This window comes from Ruditapes philippinarum, unplaced genomic scaffold (assembly GCF_026571515.1).
Source record: "Ruditapes philippinarum isolate M1 unplaced genomic scaffold, ASM2657151v2 ctg6911_1_1_1_1, whole genome shotgun sequence".
NCBI lineage: Eukaryota > Metazoa > Mollusca > Bivalvia > Venerida > Veneridae > Ruditapes > Ruditapes philippinarum.
Window position 1 is genome coordinate 66196 of NW_026862529.1, and position 19162 is coordinate 85357.

Below are 19162 nucleotides of genomic sequence, written 5' to 3' on the forward strand. Positions count from 1 at the left end.
CCTGGAGCTTTAGGAATATTCCAATCTAAAACATTAGCTAAACGAATCTGTCTTGCACGAACTTTGTGTAGTTTTTGATCTAATAGACTTTTTATAACATAGGTGAGTGGGGCTATTTGCTCTATAATACGGTAATAGGGAATCCATTTTGAATCTAATTTTGTTTGTTTGTTTGTTTCATTTTACGCCTTTTCCTCACAGTATTTCAGTCATATAGGCGGTTGAATCTAATTTACTGGATCTTTTAAAACTCTTGTAGTAAACTGGGTCGTTTACTCGAAAAGTAACGTCTGATCGATTTTTATTTGCATTCTCGACTCGTTTCCGTTTATTTCTTTTCAACATTTTGTATGTTGTTAAAAAGGCTCTTTGGTTTTCACTTAATATGATTTGACTATAATCTGTGCCGTGATATTTTGCTCGAGGTTTAATTAGTGTGTCAATCGGGATTAATGGTTCTCTCGTGAATATATTAAAGAAAGGACTTTGTTTGTTTTGCTATGAAACCGAGAATCGTAAGGCGGCCAGAGTTAAGTTTAAATGAATGTCCCATTCCCTTGAATTATTGTTGGCAAATTTTGCTTAAAGATTAACTATGTCTCTATTTTTGCGTACTGAAGCACCATTGCTAGTCGGTGAATAGGGTGACGAGCGTACGTGTCTGCCAACATAAAAGTAAAAGACGAATTAACAAATTCAGACCCGTTATCCGTAACAATCATCTGGGGACAAGCGTATCTACTGTAAATTCCTGTCATAAAGAAATGTACAACTGATTGAGCCAATTTACATGGACTCGCAAATGCCTCAATAAATCCCGTAAAATGATCTAAAAAACAGATAATTACATTGTTCTTTGATGCAGTAAGCGGAAGCGGTCCTGATACGTCTACTGCCATGAAATGAAAAGGATATTTTGGTGTTTCTGTTTCTATGAGTTTGGTATTAATTTGTTTTCAATTTCTACTATTACATGCCACACACTGTTCTACAATTGAAACTATATCTTTAATTTAAAACATATTTCGCCAATAATATTTGACCTTTACAGTTGCAAAAAGTCTCTGTATTCCTAAATGACCAAAATTATGATAATTAGTTAGTATCATTTGTTGCAATTGCCTAGAGAAAAAAGTCTTAACGAAGGCTCGTCGTCACAATTCGAAATGTAATAAATGATGTTATCTAACTCAATGTAATGTCTCTCCTCATTTTTCGACAATTTATTTTGTTTTAATTTTGATTTAAGTTAAGCGATTTCTGGATCATTTTCTTGTTCGAATTACATGTTAAAGTTTTTAACTGGTTCAACTATTAATTCATTTGGTTCATCTGCTAATTTGCTGATTTTCCTGACATCTACCTGATTTGTATTAATTGCATTAAATTGTTTAATTTCATACCTGTTATCTGGAATATCACTGAAAAATTCTGACTCTGTCTCTGATTCCATTGTTTCTACCTGTTTCTTTGCTGGTCTACTTAAGAAATCTGCCACTACATTTAATTTTCCCTGGATATGTTCTTTTTTACAGTTATAAGTTGATAACACGGTTGCCCATCTTGTATTTTTTTATTGTTAAAAGGCTTATCTAGTATGTGGATTAATGATTTCTGATCAGTATAGATAGTGAATTCTCCGCCATGTAAATAATGATGCAGTTTATTAACACAGTAGAAAATTGCCAAAAATTCCTTATCAGCTATAGAATATTTTCATTGCGTTTTATTAAACCGGTGTGATATGAAATAAATTGGCTTCTGATTGATATAAGAACCTTGGTCGTCTGGTTCGCAGTCCTGGCTTAAGACCCCGGATAAACATAAATCACTTGAATCGCAAAAGAGTCTATAAGGCTTATTAATATCAGGAAAACCCACATACGGAATTGATGTAAGACTTTCCTTCAATAAATCAAAACTTTCTTGACACTCTGGTGTCCAGTTAAACTTAATATTTTTCCTTGTTAAATCAATCAAGAGAGATATAATTTCAATGTGACTCTTAGTACCGGACCTAATCATAAATCTATAAAATCCAGTCATTCCTAAAAGAGATCTAACCTGTTTGGGGCTTGTAGGTGGAGAGAATCTTCCTATAGCTTTTATTTTGTTTTGATTTGGTATTTATCTATTTTAATTCCGTGGCGATTAACCACAAAACCTAGATATTCTATTTCAGCCAGTAAGAATTGACATTTTTTCAACTTGAGTATTAACTTATGTTGCCGTAATCTCTGGAAAACAGTTTCTATATGCTTTAAATGATTCTCATAATTAGAACTAAAAACAATTATATCATCAATATAACTGATAGCGAAATCGTCACAGTCTTTAAGAACTAGCTTCATTAAAGCCTGAAAATAACCTTGAGAGATTGCTAAACTGAACGGCAGACGCTCATATCTATACATTCCGAAGTTTGGTGTCGAGAATGCTGTTTTTTGTTTGTCCTGTTCCCTGATAGGCATTTGGTGAAAGGCACTCGCTAAGTCCAGACTTGTGAACTACTGACAATTTCCTAGTTTTGCTATTATATCCTCAATACGAGGCAAGGTGTACGCTGTATTGTCTGTTATCTTAATAAGTTTTCGAAAGTCTACGCAAAAGCGCTTACAACCATCTGATTTTGAGACAATGACCAATGGAAACGACCATGGATAATGGCATGGTTTAATAATGCCTGTCTAAAGCATTTGTTTTATAGCGTCCGATGTATCTTGAAGAATTTTGAAAGGGATTCTATATGGCTTTTATTTAATTGGGCGGTGGTCACCTGTGTCTATTTTCATTTCAATTGTATTAGTACCTATCAATTCTGAATCATCTTTTGCAAAAACATCTCTATTTGATTTTAAAAAATCTTTAAGCATATTAGCGTGCTGAGCTGGCACCTGAATGTCATCAAGAAAATTTGGCTTGCACGTGTTTTTAATTACGTTCTGAGTTATAGATGATATTTCATAACTGTCAACGGCTTTTACCCCAGCGAATGGACTACCTGCTTTTAGCTTATACTTGTGTGTGTTATTTACTATCATGACAGGTATTTGCCTATGGCTATGAAGGTATACAACTGAATCTATAATTTTTACCTGTGGTTCAGAATTTATGTCACTATTATTCATACTGGACAATTCACATGCAGTAATTTCCTTAATAAACCATGATAATATTTCAATTTTCCCCTTACTATGTGTGATGTTTGAGGCTGTAAAACACAATCATTTTCGTGTTTTCTTTACTGAACCAATTTTAAATGTAAGATCTATACAACCTTTAACGTGTAACAATTGACCATTTACGGACTGAAGATTCGCGGATTTGTGAATTAATTTTGGTTTATTTTTGAGTGACAAATAAGATCTAAGCGATAATATCGATACTTCAGCAGCCGTATCAATAAGGCTTCTAAATCTTACATTTCCAATTTTTATAAAACATGAATTAGGATTACCGCAAATTGCAATATTGAAAAGACGTGACTTCTTATTTCTCCTATTATCGACTCTATAATAAGAGTTAATTAGTTTTTTCGTTGCGTGTAACGCCTCTGAGTTTTGCACTCTCTAGCAATGTGACCTATTTGCCCGCAGCTAAAACAAATAAGCTTGGATTTCCAGTCTTGTTTTGTTAATTGTCTGTCCTGTGTATATCTGTCATTATTATTATAATTTCCCCTAGGGTAATATCTCTGTCTGTAATTATCATTATTTCCCCTATAATAATTTTGTTGGTTGTCATGAGGTCTGTTTGATGGTCTATATTGACCGTTATTTGAGTTAGAGTATCTTATGTCAGAATTTACCTGTAATATTTGCCTAGGTTTTTTTCTACAATCAGACATATGATGACCTGGTTTTCTTCAATAAGCACAAGTTCGTACTTTAAAATGATCAATTTCCATAGGTTCCTGCCCTTGAGGAAGGTGATATTCAGATGATTGTTGGTTATTTTGAAATCTCAAATTAAACTTAGCTCTTAAATTTTGTTCATTCATAGCCGATCGAGCTGCATTTTGTAAAGTATCTGGATTATCTCTCATTACTTTCATCTGGAGATATTTTTAACGTAAACTGTCCGTAAAGAACCCGTTAATTTGTCTTTCAATTAAAGCTAAATTCCCATCAGTTCCCCTATAAGTTCCGCTAAAGATAATAATCGTTCAGCAAAAATTTGAACATTTTCATTTTTGTGTTGCTTCAATAAACGTAACAAGGAAACTGCGTATTGTAGATCTTGGAATAGTGTCAAACCTTGAACCTAATTCTGTTTTGAATTCAACCCATGTGCTGTCAGGGTGATCTCTTAAATGTCTACTGATAAAATCACTTACCGAATTTTTACTTGACTGATACGCGACAAGCTTTAATCTTTCCTCAGGTACCCTCGTTAATACCCCAAATTTCTCAATACTCTTAATCCATAATTCAAATTCCCCCGGTTCACCATTAAAAGCTAGGATAATTAGTGAAATACTTTGTGTGTCAACATAAGCGCTGACATTACTAAGTTCTCTACCTAAATTCTCTAAAATTCTAGCAATATCTTGTTCTGCCATAGTCCTAAGCCAACAACAAATACAAAAAAAACAGAGAATAAATAAAGTTTCCTTTTCAAATGAAAGGCTTGCTCAGTTGTGCCATCATCCCATCCCTTTAAAATTGTTTTTTTTTTTTGTTTTTTTTTTTCAATTTATTATCACAATTTTTTTGAATTACGGTATTTGTATTTCATAAAGGGTTTATTTAGTTTGTTTTTTTTTTCTCGAAAAAAAAGTTTCACTTTTAAAGGGATAGGTAGGGTAAGCCCAAGACTGGACGAGCACCTGTGCCCATTTGTTTGAGCACTAGTGTTATGCGTGCAAATTTGGACCAAAGAGGGACCAGAAGTCCACTGATTATAACTGAACGGGAACATGCTAACGATATCAGTAGCAACTTTTTTTGTAAAAACGAATAATTTTTTGTCAAAAGCGATTCGAAATCTATTCTCTATTGTATAAAACTAATAAAGATAAATCAATCGTAAAAATACTTACATTGGCTCTCACGTATCTTACTGAAGGACATTTCATTTCCAATTTTTTCGCAGAGAGAGTCATTCGTTTTGGTTGCTAATTTCATTTATATAGCAGCTTTAGAGACAAGTAAAAGCCCTAAAAGACTTCGTAACGTGATACCAATTAATAAGCATGTATCAACTATGTTACACCTACAATATCTATGATCACAGATATACCGACAACACAGGAGATCAGCACGTGGTAAGGTTAATGATATGCATGGGCTATTTTAAGATTACCTCACCAAGACGTTTAAACTCTGTCAGTAGATCTAAATATAACTTGATCATGCACTATCGGTCACGATCTTTTGGTAAGCAGGATCGCCCTTTGGAGACGGAATACTACTACAGTAACCATTCTCTATTGTATAAAACTAATAAAGACAAAAACCAATTATAAAGAAATTAACTTTTGCGTCTTGAAAAAGAATTGAAACGGAACAATTTCGATAAATCAAGTAAAAATAGAAATCCTATTTATATGAACAAACTGGGATTACCGAAGTAACTAAAATAGCTTAGATTTCCGTAATATTACTTCGTCTGATTCCGCAGTATGACGGAATCGCCCGAATTGTCACGATTGCAATCGGAACTACCTCGGATATTATCCTTAATTCGAAGAGTGACGGAAAGGGCCGAAAAGTTGCGATTGGCACGATTGCAGCTGGTTAACCGTTCAATCATGCACTAACAAATGTAAACAGGAAACCACCTAACCGGAACAACTTTTCCAAAACAAATGCCACGGCTGCAAGCCAAAAAACCTCACCGGTCTCGTGTCTGGTTCCGCTGGAAACTGGTTCCCGTGGCTGATCGAATAATGGCCCCCTTCGTCGTTGTGTTCCGCAAAAAAACTTCTGGTGTATCGAATCCTGTAGTCACTAGAGCACCAAATCGTCCCTTGTAGTGTGACGCCCTGGTCTGAATAACTCAATATTTATAAGTCAACACAATATCAAGTTTATAAACGTCCGATATATGAATTTATTTAGTATAAGATATTATTCTATACAACAATTGCTTAATCAGTGTCTTTAACAATTTCACAATTCTTAAACAAATATGTTAAGCAATAAGAATTAATGTCAACTGCGTATTTAGCACAATTTAACCTGAGTGAGTGAGTATATTTTTACATCAAAAACCACACTGGAGAATATAATATTTTGCTTACCTTTAATACCAAAATATTATACGCCTTAAACTTTATTAACCCATAATTCATAACTGCAAATATGCGTTTCCGGACAGCTAACAATTAAATTAACAATTATGTTTACACGCTATAGGTACAATCACCGCTCATGTGATGACATGCCCATCAATTAACTAAATTAGTCATATCCTACTCGTGTGTCTGGTGACAGCTCATAATTAATATTTATATTTAATATATCCGCTTATGTCTTGTTGACTAATTACCGTCTAATTACCGTTATCCTACAGAACAAAAACAGTTTAGAATGTTTGTAATAAGTAACATGATGATAAAAACCTCCCCTTTAAACGTAATATTTTGTTTGCATTAAATCCCGAAATCCCGAAACCTACATGTATTACATTTGAGATTGCATGTTTATTTCTTATTTTATTACCGTATAATAAATCAAATAAAGACATAAGGAGATGATGAAATGTTTGATTTTAACATCCAAAATGTTTCAGATTAAAGTTGTGATGTGGCAGGTTGTTTGCCTATGCTCTTGCCAAACCAGCAAAATATTATAACCAAGGTTTCAGGTATTATCGTTACGTCAAATCAAAAACTTAAGAGATTTTCACTTAACAACAGAGGAATTTGTCTTAAATGTGGTTGGAGAAATGGATGATGGTCCTTATGATGCCGACATGGCTGATTCAAGTATATGGAATGATGCTGTTCAATATGAAAACACAAAAAAAGTCTCGGGAAAAAAATCAGAATGTGATACTCAAAAAGATGAAGATTCCCATTATGAAACGCTGCATTTAGAAGATTTGGACAAACCTAAAAGAAAAACAGAAATTCTGGACAAAAGTTTGAAGCGACTTAAATGTGTAATTTATATCTTGATAGTGTTAATAATTGTTCTTTACGTTACTCTCATCTCTATGATAATGATCATGTTTCTGCCCAAGGATACAGGTAAGTTTTATTTCTGTTATTTTTTTGTACTTAATTTCAATACATAGTTCTATCATAAATAAACAACTTTTATATTCAAATTGTTTAAGGAATTTTCAATGTATGCTTCCTTCATTTCTTAAATAGCTTTATTAATTTGTGCTTTAGCTATATACATACTTTAGTTTTTAATTAAAAAACTCAGTCGATGGTCAATGGGCAAATTGGTCAAGCTGGACCTCGTGTGACGTAACGTGTGGTAATGGAACATATCTACGGACAAGGGCATGTTTAAATCCAGAACATAAGAATAACGGAAGTGATTGTGTCGGAGAAAGCTTGCAGAGCAGCGATTGCTTGAAAGAGAGTTGCCCAGGTTTTATTTTTTAATACTTTGAACAATAAAAAAACTATATTGCATTAGATTCGAATTCGTTTTTTTTATCATAGCGTTTGCGTTTCCATAAAGAAAACAACATAATTTGCAAACATAGCCTTTCTTTGTCGCACCTTTTTAAAAATTGTTTAACGAGCTTGGTGTAATTTTAGCTCACCTGAGCTTGCTCAGGATGAGCTTTTAGGATCGTTGAATGTCTGTCGTCCGACGTCTGTCGTCCGTCCACTTTTATTCGTTAACACTCTAGCGGTCACACTTTTGCCTCAATCATCATCAAACTTTATCAGGATGCTTATCTAGTTGATAGCTCGGATGACTTCGAACATGGGTCATCTCGGATGAAAAACTAGGTCACAGGAGCTAAAAATAGATAAACCTTGTTAACACTAGCGGTCACATTTTTGCCTCAATCATCATCAAACTTGGCCAGGATGCTTGTCTAGGTGATAACTCGGATGAGTTTGAACATGGGTCATCTCGGAAGAAAAACAAGGTTACAGGAGCTAAAAGTAGAAAAACCTTGTTAACACTCTAGCGGTCACATTTTTGTGTCAATCATCATCATACTTGGTCAGGATGCTTGTCTAGATAATAGCTCGGATGAGTTTGAACATGGGTTATCCCGGAAGAAAAACTAGGTTAAAGAGCTAAAGATAGAAAAACCTTGTTAACACTCTAGTGGTCACATTTTTGTCTTAAGTGTCATCAAACTTGGTCAGGATGCTTGCCTAGGTAATTGCTCGAATAAATTCGAACATGGGTCATCTCGGATGAAAAGCTAGGTCACAGGAGCTAAAAATAGAAAAATCTTGTTAACACTCTAGTGGCTACTGTTTTGATCCAAATATCCCTTTAAATTGGTCTAAAACTTTGTTTTGATGATTTCTAGGTTCGAATATGGGTCACCTGGGATCAAAAACTAGGTCACACTGCCCAAATATGGAGAAACCTTGTTAACATTCTAGCGGTCACATTTTTGACTCACTTATCATCAAATGGGTCAGGATGCTTGTCAAAGTCATTGCTCGGATGATTTTGACCATGGGTCATCTCGGATGAAAAAAAAGGTCACCGGAGCTAAAAGTAGAAAAATCGTATTAACACTCTAGTGGCTACTGTTTTGATCCAAATATCCTGTAAATTGGTCTGAAAGTTTGTTTTGATGACTTCTAGGTCAAGTTCGAATATGGGTCACCTGGGTCATACTGGTCAAATTTGGATTATCCTTGTTAATACTCTAGTGGTCATGAAACTTGGTCAGAATGCTTGTCTAGGTAATTGTTCGGATGAGTTCGATGGGCCAGGTGAGCGATCTAGGGCCATCATGGCCCTCTTGTTTTGTTTAATTTTGACCACAAATGATAGACAAGAAACGTATTTAATTAATATTAGTAAAAAGGCTTACCGGGTAAGGTAATATTTTGAAACTGCACGTATAGGAAAAACAAGTTATAGGATTTAAGTTTTTTTCAAATAGTTGCCTTTGCTTTGTTGATCTTTATTCTTATTTCTTTACATGTTTGGATGGCATATTAAAGAAATTGACATTCACGGTAAATTGTGTAAAAGGTCAATAATCTCAGTACAAGAAAGGGCGGATAGACCCTCATTAACTCTAGCCTGTCCAAGATGCAGTGTTTAACACATATAAAATGTACACTAGTATGCTAGCATTTTAACAGCCGATTGAGAAGCATATGTTTTATTTTATTAAGAATTAATTTAAATATACATTTTATAATTCGATCAAACGTGGAAAAGGCAAAATGTCCGGCCCGGTAGTGGGTCGTTATCCATTTACCTTTTACTTTTGTTAGAATTAAAGTACGTTTTTTCTGAGTTTTCTTGAAAAACCTGCTGTCATGACAAAATGTTAATTGGCGGGAAATGACTTATACCGTTCATAATTTATTAAAAAAAATTTATTGATCGCGAAAATTGTATTTTCAAACGAATTTTGAAATCTATTCGGCGTTTCTTAGTTTCTTTTAAGGCCTGACATACTGTCTTTGGATTTGAGTATTATTGTTACATAATTGACTTTCATAGCAAACAGTGACTACTTTTATTGATTTCCATAGCAACCATTGAGTTTCTTTAGGAGCCATGGACATTCCATAGCAGCCGTAAAAAGTTCTTCCTTACTTCACTTCAGTGTTGATCCTTCGGGATCATTGATTCCAGCACTATAAGTGTTTAGAATGGAGTACAGCTCACGACTGTGCTGGGACGTTACACTTTTTCATTATCACGCATGTAAAAGACTCAATCAAACAGAGTCTGCAATTTTCATGTACTTTTGCTGTTTTTGATGCCTCACTTTGTTAAAGTTGCATAAGGGATCTCTTTATTTCCATACATTTAATATAAATAAATGACTGAATATTTCTTAGATGGAATCTTTAAAAAGTCATTCAGAGAACAGAACATAGCAGTAGATTTATCAACAATGGTTGCTGATTTGTGCCACTCGTGTTTTCACCCAGTGATCCCGCCAAGTGAAAAGTCGAAAATTAACAAGTTCGGGCATATGATTTTATACACCCTGGCGTCCGTCTGTCCGTCCGTCCATTAGCAATTTGGTTTCCGGAACATAACTTAAGTTCCATTCGGCCCACAATATTCAAACTTCATAGGATGATTGTCAATATTAGTAGAAGACCCCTTTTGATTTAAAGGTCACAAGGTCAAATGTCAAGGTCACTATTACCCTAAAACTGGAAACAGTTTCCGGAGCATAACTAAAGTTCCATTTGGCCCACACTATTCAAACTTCATAGGATGTTTGCCAGTATTGAATAAAAGATCTATATCTACATTGGGGTAGCAGGTCAAAGGTCAATATCAAATAACCTTAATATTGTTAAAGGTTATACAACTGTCAAACTTCATAGGATAATCACATATACATTGTATTGATTACATTAATTATGCCCTAAAAAGTTTGCTTTTATTATGTTATATTCCTGGCATCATTCTGTCCATCCGTCCTAGAAAAAATATTTGATTCCCATATCTTACAAATGCTTAATCCTTTCTAAAAAATCACTTCCGGGAATATAATGCTCCGCCTAGCGGTGCGTTTGTTTTTAAATCTTGTCCCGCGCCTCCGCGGGGCGAGTTTTATCTATTTAAAGTGACATTATGCTCATATTTTCATAGTAAAGTTTAGCTGAATTGATTTTTATATTTGAAAAGATTGACTGTCAAAATGGTGTTTGACCAACAGCTGATACTGGAAAATGTTTAGAATAAATTCATAAATCTGTCTAAAATGTAAAGACTGTCCCACTCTTTACATAAACTAAGCGTTATAGGTAAACTCTAATGGATATTTACAGAAATATAGTTTGGATCTGTGCGTTGTTTATTGTTTATTGTTTATGTGAACTTAATTATTGAATTAAAAGGAATTACGGCAAAATGAAACATTATTTTGATCTTCACCCGTTCTCTCATTATATACCCTTGCATGGGCATAATGTCACTTTAACTTCACCCCCGTGTTTTTGTCCCGCGACCTCGCTGTTTCAACTTGTTAATTCTCGACTTTTCGTTTGGCGGGGTCACAAATCAGCCACCATATTCAACGATATATTGACAATACCCTGTGCTGATTATTTACCTTATACATTAGCAAACAAAAACATTCACTGTATTTCAAGTCGATGGCAGATGGACACAGTGGTCAAGTTGGACATCATGTGACGTGACGTGTGGTAGGGGAAGTCAACTACGGACAAGAAGGTGTTCGAATCCAGCGCCCGAGCACAAAGGAAAAGATTGTATTGGAGAAAGTTTACAAAGTAGTCAAAGCTCAAGAGGAAACTGTACAGGTAGATATTTTAAAATCCATACCCACCGACAGATAGGCAAGAATCCAATGGTTGATGATCTCCCGTCCATAATCTTCATAATCTTATGAACAAAATGACAACTCAAGCCGACGGACGGACATCAAACATTGTGTAACGATATTTTTTGATCCGGCGGTTAATCTGGTTATCTTCCATTTTTATGGACGGAATAAAGCTCATACACCATTGGATATTTGTAAGAATGGATGAATAGTATTTTGTCATTTTTTGTCTTTTTAAAAAGTGTTTTTTGCAGTAAAGTATCTCTACCTTCATTTTGTTTAGTTTTCCAGATAGGTCATGAAATATTTGCAACGGCTGCCACCAAGTTATTGCTTATTTTTTCAAAATGTTAGATTATATGTATATGCTGTTTGGTAGAAAATGATACATTCATCACTAGGGCTATTTGATGGACTGTTATAAATACCTGAAAGTCTTTTATTTATAGACAACCATAACAATTATTTGTTTATGTTTTATCATTATATAAAAGTTCTTTTTTCCCATGAAATATTCAACAATTATACACTGTTTATTGAATTAGCTTGTTGGAGTGAAACAGTAGTTCCTTTTTCAAACATTTAGCAGTATATTAGATATATATTTATTTATATTTCGTGCTTTTGAGACAAACACGTCACGTGATATAATAGAAAGACTTAAAATATATATTGTGAGTTGTAAATATCATTAAAAGAATTAATTTACCCTTTTTATGTCACTCATACACATGTTTCTCTTTTGTGAAATAGTTTTATATGTATAAAGAATTTGCAAATTTATTTTTATGACATTTTACCTACATTCTTTAGGAAAATATTGAGACAGGGAATTTTTGTGTAACATTTCCGTTTCCATTAACGATATACCAAGTATTTTGTACCAGATATACATAAAACAACTGTGTTTGGAATTAGCACCTTGTAACTCGTATCTTTGTTAAGCTCGAATAGAATGTCTGGTCCTGGAAATTCAACTAAGATTGAGTCAACTGTCAGTGTTGTTATATCTTTTTTGTCCTTCGCGATTATTGATTTTAACATATTATGTTATTATAAAACGTATGAAGTATGCATGATAAATTGTCTGTCAGGTATAATATACGGATGAGATATTTGTTTTGCCTTCATCAACCTATTCGATTACGGTAAGTGCATTGAAAGCTATTATCTGTATAAAAAAGACAATTTGATACCCCTGTCTGATATTTATATGTTTATCTATTTAACGTTTTGTTAGTAAGTCAGTTACTTACGTATGAGATAGTTATCTGCTTAAATAGATAAAATTTCATATGTACTAGATATGTAGAATATTGCAGTCATACCTATTGTGTTTCTAATTTTTTGACTCATTATTGTTATGTCAAGTGCTTATAAACTAATCTTTCAAACGAGACACATCAAAGTAAAAACGGAACTTGAAGGCGGTCAAGTTATACAAGTATCTTGAGTAAAAGATGCTAGTCTATTTGTTTATTTCCTTAAACAAGATACATAGGTATATATCAATACATTTTCAAAATTTGGTTTTCAATGTTTTGCTTTATTTCAAATAATTAGTATGCATTACGATGTTGAAGATGTCACATATGTATAGTAAATAATTTAGAAAAATACTCAATAGTTATATGACTGTGCGCAGCCGCCATTCCTTTAGTCTAAAAAACCAATTGTGATGACAAGAAAAACGTAAAGGTATATGAAAATGAATTGTAGACAATTAAATTAAATCTTGTGATTTTAGCGATAAGCAAATAACAGACAAAATGACAAGAAATTTTGTTATAAAATTGCAAATATATCAAGAAGTACAATCATGTATGTAACAATATATTCAACAAGTATTCAAAAAATTGTTCTATTTAACGGCAGTCTATTTAATATAAGGAGTAACGACAAGAAGCATTGCGCTCGAACCATCAATATATACGTCTTTGTTAACATAAACGTATTAAATACCAATCAATTAATTAAAAAAAAATCCCCAAAACACAGATTTGCTATATACCCTTTTTAAAAGAAAAATATATAATTATAACAATTATGTTCGTGTACTTAATTCGTTAAATAAGATGCATGTTTTAATATGTCCCTTGTGTTTAAGTTTCGTAAACTTCGCATACAAATTGATTATTACCCATAGGCGCCTGAAAACCTACGCATATGTACTCACCTTTTACGAAAATCCTCTGGAACTTTTAATTCGGAAGTATGAAATATGGCTTAGGTGACACGTTTAAATAAAATTTACAAAGGAAATGAAAAGTGTATAATACCTTTCGATCTTGTGAATATTACAAGACAACTCTACAAATTGTTCATATTACAGAGACATTTTATAACCAAATAAATTCTATCAAACGTGAAAAAGGCAATATGTCCGGTACATGGTCCTGTCCGACAGAGGGTCGTAATCAATTGACTTTTTACTTTTCTTAGAATCTTAGTACGTTATTTCCTAAGTTTTCTTTAAAAAGATCTGACATGACAAACTGTTAATAAGCGGTTAGTTGCGCATACTTTTCCCAATTTATTAAAGAACAATAATTAATCGAGAATATTGAATTTTCTAACGAATTTTGAAATCTAATTTGGCTTTTTTTAAAACTTTTTAAGGACCCGCACACATTAGCTTATCAAGTAATCACTATCTTGTGAATTAAATGAAGTTGTCATAGCATTGACTTTTACAGCAAACATTGACTTAAAGATATTTCAGCACGACATTATTGTTGTGTTTGTGGTACTTTACGTTTTCACTTTTCGGCATTTTTCTAGTTGGGTGATTCCATTATTACTACTTGGAAAACGTAGAAACACCCTTATATTGCCTGCTTTTAAAATTTGTCTTTTGACGTCTTATCTGTGATATGCAGGCTTCATTACCTCTGATCCCCTTTCAAGAATCCATATTTTTTAGTTCCGCCCATTGTTTTCTCGTTTAGGGCACATGCATTCTTTTACTTGTGGACCATACGCCGATTTTCACGAAATGGCACGAAAGTATCACATTGAAGGTTCCATGATAACGGCCGTATGAACACATCAAATTCAAAATTTTACCAGTTTATGTTAAATGTTGAATTCTGCTTTAGCCGGTGCTAGGGGACGTGAACGGTAGTTTGCACTTGACAGTACCGTCCATGAACAGGCTCAATCAAGCAGAGCCTGCGAAATTTTCAATTTTTCCGTGTTTTCATTTCTTTAGGGATTCTTATTTTCAAAATTCTAATCGGCAGCGGTACAGTGACCAAATATAAAAACTCGCAAACGCACCACTACGAATACAGCCGCAAGCATGCACAAGGCAGCGTCAAGTGGTTTCCACTTTAGGTATATACTCTTATAACAAATAGACAAACAGTTCAGCGAAATCTGTCAATATAATTTCTGTAAACGTTCCATTATAAGGTAAAAAGAACAGAAATAAATTAAGCGAAATACCATTAGAAGTCCCCGACCACGTTCTGTGTTCTGAATTATGTATCAGTCCTTGAATTGACTATTTAACTTATTTCAATGGAAGATAATTCACGGCAAAGGATAACAATGCCTTTTTCATGCATTTCATGTAGCCGACTTCTATTAAAATGATTGCGCCAAAATTCAAGAATTTGTAGTGAGAAATCCGTTTTGTTTTTCTTCATTTCTTAAAACTTTGCCAATATTCCTTGAAATAGATAAATACAGAATCCCTAAAGAAAGCCCAACACGGCAAAATTGAAAATGTTGCAGGCTCGGTTTGATTGAGCCTGTTCATGGACGGTACTGTCAAGTGCAAGTTACCGTCCACGCCCCCTAGCACCGGCTTAAGCAGAATTCAACATTTAACATGAACTGGTAAAATTTAGAATTTTGAAACATCCGCAGATGTGTTCATATGGCGGATGTCTGTAACATTAAATATCCAAAGATGTTTTTTAAAGACAACTGGAGATGTCATATGCAACCAACTTTAATACAAATAGATGACTGAATATTTCTAAGATAGAATCTTAAATAGATTCTTCAACGATATAAAGACAATACCTTGTGTTGATTTGTTATTGTTTGGGGTCTTCCGGGGCTTGTTTTGGGTCCGCCTGGCCTCCTTGCCACCGGTTCTTGTTGCTTTGTCGTAGGGGGGTTGCGTTCATTGAACGCCGCCTTTCCTTGTTGATCTTGTTTATCATATTCCTTGCCACTGGCTCCTGTTGCTGGATCGTGTGGGGTTGCGTTCATTGAACGCCTCCTTTCCTTGTTGATCTTGTTTATCATATTTTACATTCTAGCATACAAAAACGTTTCTTTTATATCTAGTTAATGGCCGATGGACACAATGGTCAAGTTGGACATCATGTGACGTGACGTGTGGTATGGGAAGTCAACTACGAACAAGAAGATGTTTGAATCCATTGCCCGAGCATAAAGGAAACGATTGTATTGGTGAAAGTTTACAAAGTAGTCAATGCTCAAGAGGAAACTGTACAGGTAGATATTTTAAAATCAATACCCACCGACAGACAGGCACATATCCAACGATTGATGATCTCCCGTCCAAAAACTTAGTTGAAGAAACGGAAATTACATGTCGGTTTAAGTTGAAATTTTCAATGAAAAATGAAGAAAATGGCAACCTAAAATATGAAAAACAAGATCAACAAGGAAAGGCGGCGTTCAATGAACGCAACCCCCATATGACCCAGCAACAAGAACCAATGGCAAGGAGCCCAGGCGGACCCCAAACATAAAGCGACGGACAGACATCAAAAATTTCTTATTATCGACATTCGTTTGATCCGACGGTTTATTTGTTTATCTTCTCTTTTTATGAACGGAATGAAGCTTATAAACACCATTGGATATTTGTAAGGATGGCTGGATGGATGAATAATATTTTTTATGAATGAAATATATATAAGTGTTTCTTGCAGTAAAGTAGATCTTCGTACAGTTTGCAAAGTTTTCCAAGTCAAGTCATGAAATATTTTCAACGGTTACCACTAACGTATTGCTTTATTTTATCAACATGTTAGCTTATATATATATATATATATTTATATCTGGTTTTGTAGAAAAGGATACATTAATCACAGCGCTTTTTGATGAACTGTTATAAATATTTGATGACAAAGAAAGTCTTACAATTCTTAATATGTTATTTTGTTGTGATTAATGCTTCCGAGGGATCATTTTGTTTCCAGAATTTTATATCTATAGACAAGCAAAAATTATTATTTATTTATGTTTTATCATAATATAAAAGTTAACTAGCTTGGTGGAGTTAAATAGTAATTTCTTTTAAATCATTTATCAGGATGTTTGATATTGTATTTGATGTATATCAAGTTATTCAATAGTGCATACAATGACTGTTTATAATATATTTTAGCGTTCAAGTCTGCCTTTTCTGTGAAAGGTCCACATACCTTCAATCAGATAGATGGAATAGACGGGATTGGCTATCTTAACTTTACTAGTACCATTTACCAGTACGGAAATGACTTTACTATCTCAAATGGAACATATAGGTGTAGCATACCTGGCGTGTACCACTTTTCTACAACACTGGTGAAGAGAAATGCATCCCGAATTCATATGGTTTACTGTAGACTATTCAAGAATGATAAGCCATTGATTCAGATTAGTCTGAATCCATCTGACGAGCATATACACGAGGGAAATGCTGCGGTATCCCAGTCTGTTATCATTGACCTTGATATTGGTGACACAGTGTATATTGGTAAATGCATAGGCCAACCTAAGGATTACTTGGAAGAATGGTCTTCTTTTACCGGATTTCTGCTATTTCATAATAATTAAATTCGATTTAGCTTTGCAATTATCGAATTGTTTATCATGTACAATAGCGTAAATATGTCAACATTAATTTTCACTTTTTTATTTGCTTTCTGTGTCGAAAATAGCTATTATGTTTTGTTTCAAACATTTAAATTAAACCTAATGAAAAAGAAACGATCATCTGCAGATTAAGATATGTATTACTAATCAGTTACAATTTTTGTGCTAAATTATATTCATTTATCAAAATGTTTTATACACAGGTTTAATTTATTTGCTATGAATGTGTACGATATACTCGTTACTTCTCCAATTCATTTGCTTAGCGATTTAACTAAGTTATGGTTTACGCCTATGGTATATTAAGCAATAGATTTTACGAAAGCGCCACTTGTTAATTTTGTGTGTCGATAAGTTGTGTTTTTGTTATGACAGTAGCTTAACCAGTTGCTTGTTTGCTTGTTTTAATTTCCTTGAATTAAATTTCCTTCACTTTTTTGACACGTGTGTCAAATTTTGATCACTTGTTTCAATCAGCTTATTTCAGTTGATCATAATGGAAGAAATACATCAATTCAATACCATTCGCCTGATTTGATTTACTAAGACAGTCTGTCTGATCAGCAAGCAGATATTCAAACCTTTCCGCAAGGCGTTTCTAATATATTTTTACACTGACTATTATATTTATGTGCATTGTGCGCTATGTCTATTTTGATTAAACTATTACCCTGTTCACTGTCGAGTATTATTTGTTTGAATTGGATGTGAAAATACAGAAAGCTATTCAAATGCAACAATGTTTCATTTTAGTTTGCAATATGATTTATTGCATATCTTTTAGAGTCTTTTCATTTAAATTCGAACAATTTTGTAAGCTTGAATGCATGTAAACTTTGATTAGGAAACGATGACAAATTTTAGCGGAACACTTAACTGAATCTTAAGTCGTTTTTATTGAACTTCAGTGGTTAACGAAATGACAAAAAGAAAACAACTGTCGGTAAAAATTCTATCTTTTAATATATTTACTGACACTAAGTGTTAAGAATTTGATAACAAGGCAATGCAATGTATTACAACTAAACCGAAACAGTTGATATGTCATTTAATGAAAGTGAAAATTAGCGTTACGGTCAGAAATCATTTCTAGTTAGATAACTGATAATTTGTTAATTTTCAAAATATTTACATTGTTTATCGTCCTTGAAACGTTGCTTTGTTTGCGAGTTTGTAAGAAATAGTTTGCCTTATTATTCAAGGGCAATACGTATATGCTTACTTACTTTAGCAATAAAATCGGATCAACTTCATCGTAACCCCTTATGAACCTTTTCTCCGATTAGTTACGCTGTAAAGAAATATAATGTCTCCTACTAGATGTTTAGAGATGTAACATTTTATTTAAATACTAACAGAATACTACGCATTCAGATTAGCTATCGGCGGAGGTGCTATAGAATGGAATTTGATCATAAAAACACAGCAAAAACTGATCATGAAGTGCACTTGATTAAAGAAGTTTGAAGATTAGCCGCAGAATTATACAAGCTCCTTGCTATGTATTATTCGAATGCAACAAGAAGAGTTTATAAACATTTGCAACTGTAAGCGCTTATGAATAACAGGCAAACACTTTTCTTTCAACAACAGCATTAGAATGTTAATGTTTTAAAAAATATGTTTTAATGTGATAAACGATGGCGTGCCGTTTTCAGTTTGTAACATTAAAAATGAAAAAAATACAAATAGCATACGTACGGAGCCCCTAAGGGAAAAAGTGTGGAAAATGTCACCTTAGGGGCACCGTACAGACGAGCACTTGATTTAAAGTTGTTTATAAATAGATATTGACTTGCTTTTGCGGAGATGTTGTCCTGATATTGCACAATAACTAACTAATAATTTTCTTTTCACAAATTCGATTTAAGATCTCCCTCTCTGCGGT

The 19162-nt window shown here is 33.7% G+C and overlaps 1 protein-coding gene across 2 annotated transcripts; it reads left to right on the forward strand.

Moving 5' to 3' along the window:
- Window positions 1-6671: 6671 nt before the first annotated feature.
- LOC132719381 (uncharacterized) lies at window positions 6672-17950 on the forward strand. Of its 2 annotated transcripts, XM_060703145.1 has the most exons (5): window positions 6674-7195; window positions 7380-7550; window positions 11237-11407; window positions 15733-15903; window positions 16805-17950. In XM_060703145.1, exons 1-5 carry the CDS (start codon window positions 6892-6894, stop codon window positions 17233-17235), a joined length of 1248 nt encoding a protein of 415 aa, XP_060559128.1. In that variant the 5' UTR covers window positions 6674-6891; the 3' UTR covers window positions 17236-17950. The 2 variants fall into 2 exon arrangements, with proteins under 2 accessions (XP_060559129.1, XP_060559128.1); XM_060703146.1 differs by lacking the exon at window positions 15733-15903 and having other exon boundaries at window positions 6672-7195.
- The last annotated feature ends 1212 nt before the right edge of the window (window positions 17951-19162 follow it).

Coding starts and splice junctions, on each gene's coding strand:
- LOC132719381 (XM_060703145.1), top strand. CDS start 6,892: ATGGATGATGGTCCTTATGATGCCGACATGGCTGATTCAAGTATATGG. Junction 11,408..15,732: donor CTCAAGAGGAAACTGTACAG/GTAGATATTTTA, acceptor TTTTATATCTAG/TTAATGGCCGATGGACACAA. Junction 15,904..16,804: donor CTCAAGAGGAAACTGTACAG/GTAGATATTTTA, acceptor AATATATTTTAG/CGTTCAAGTCTGCCTTTTCT.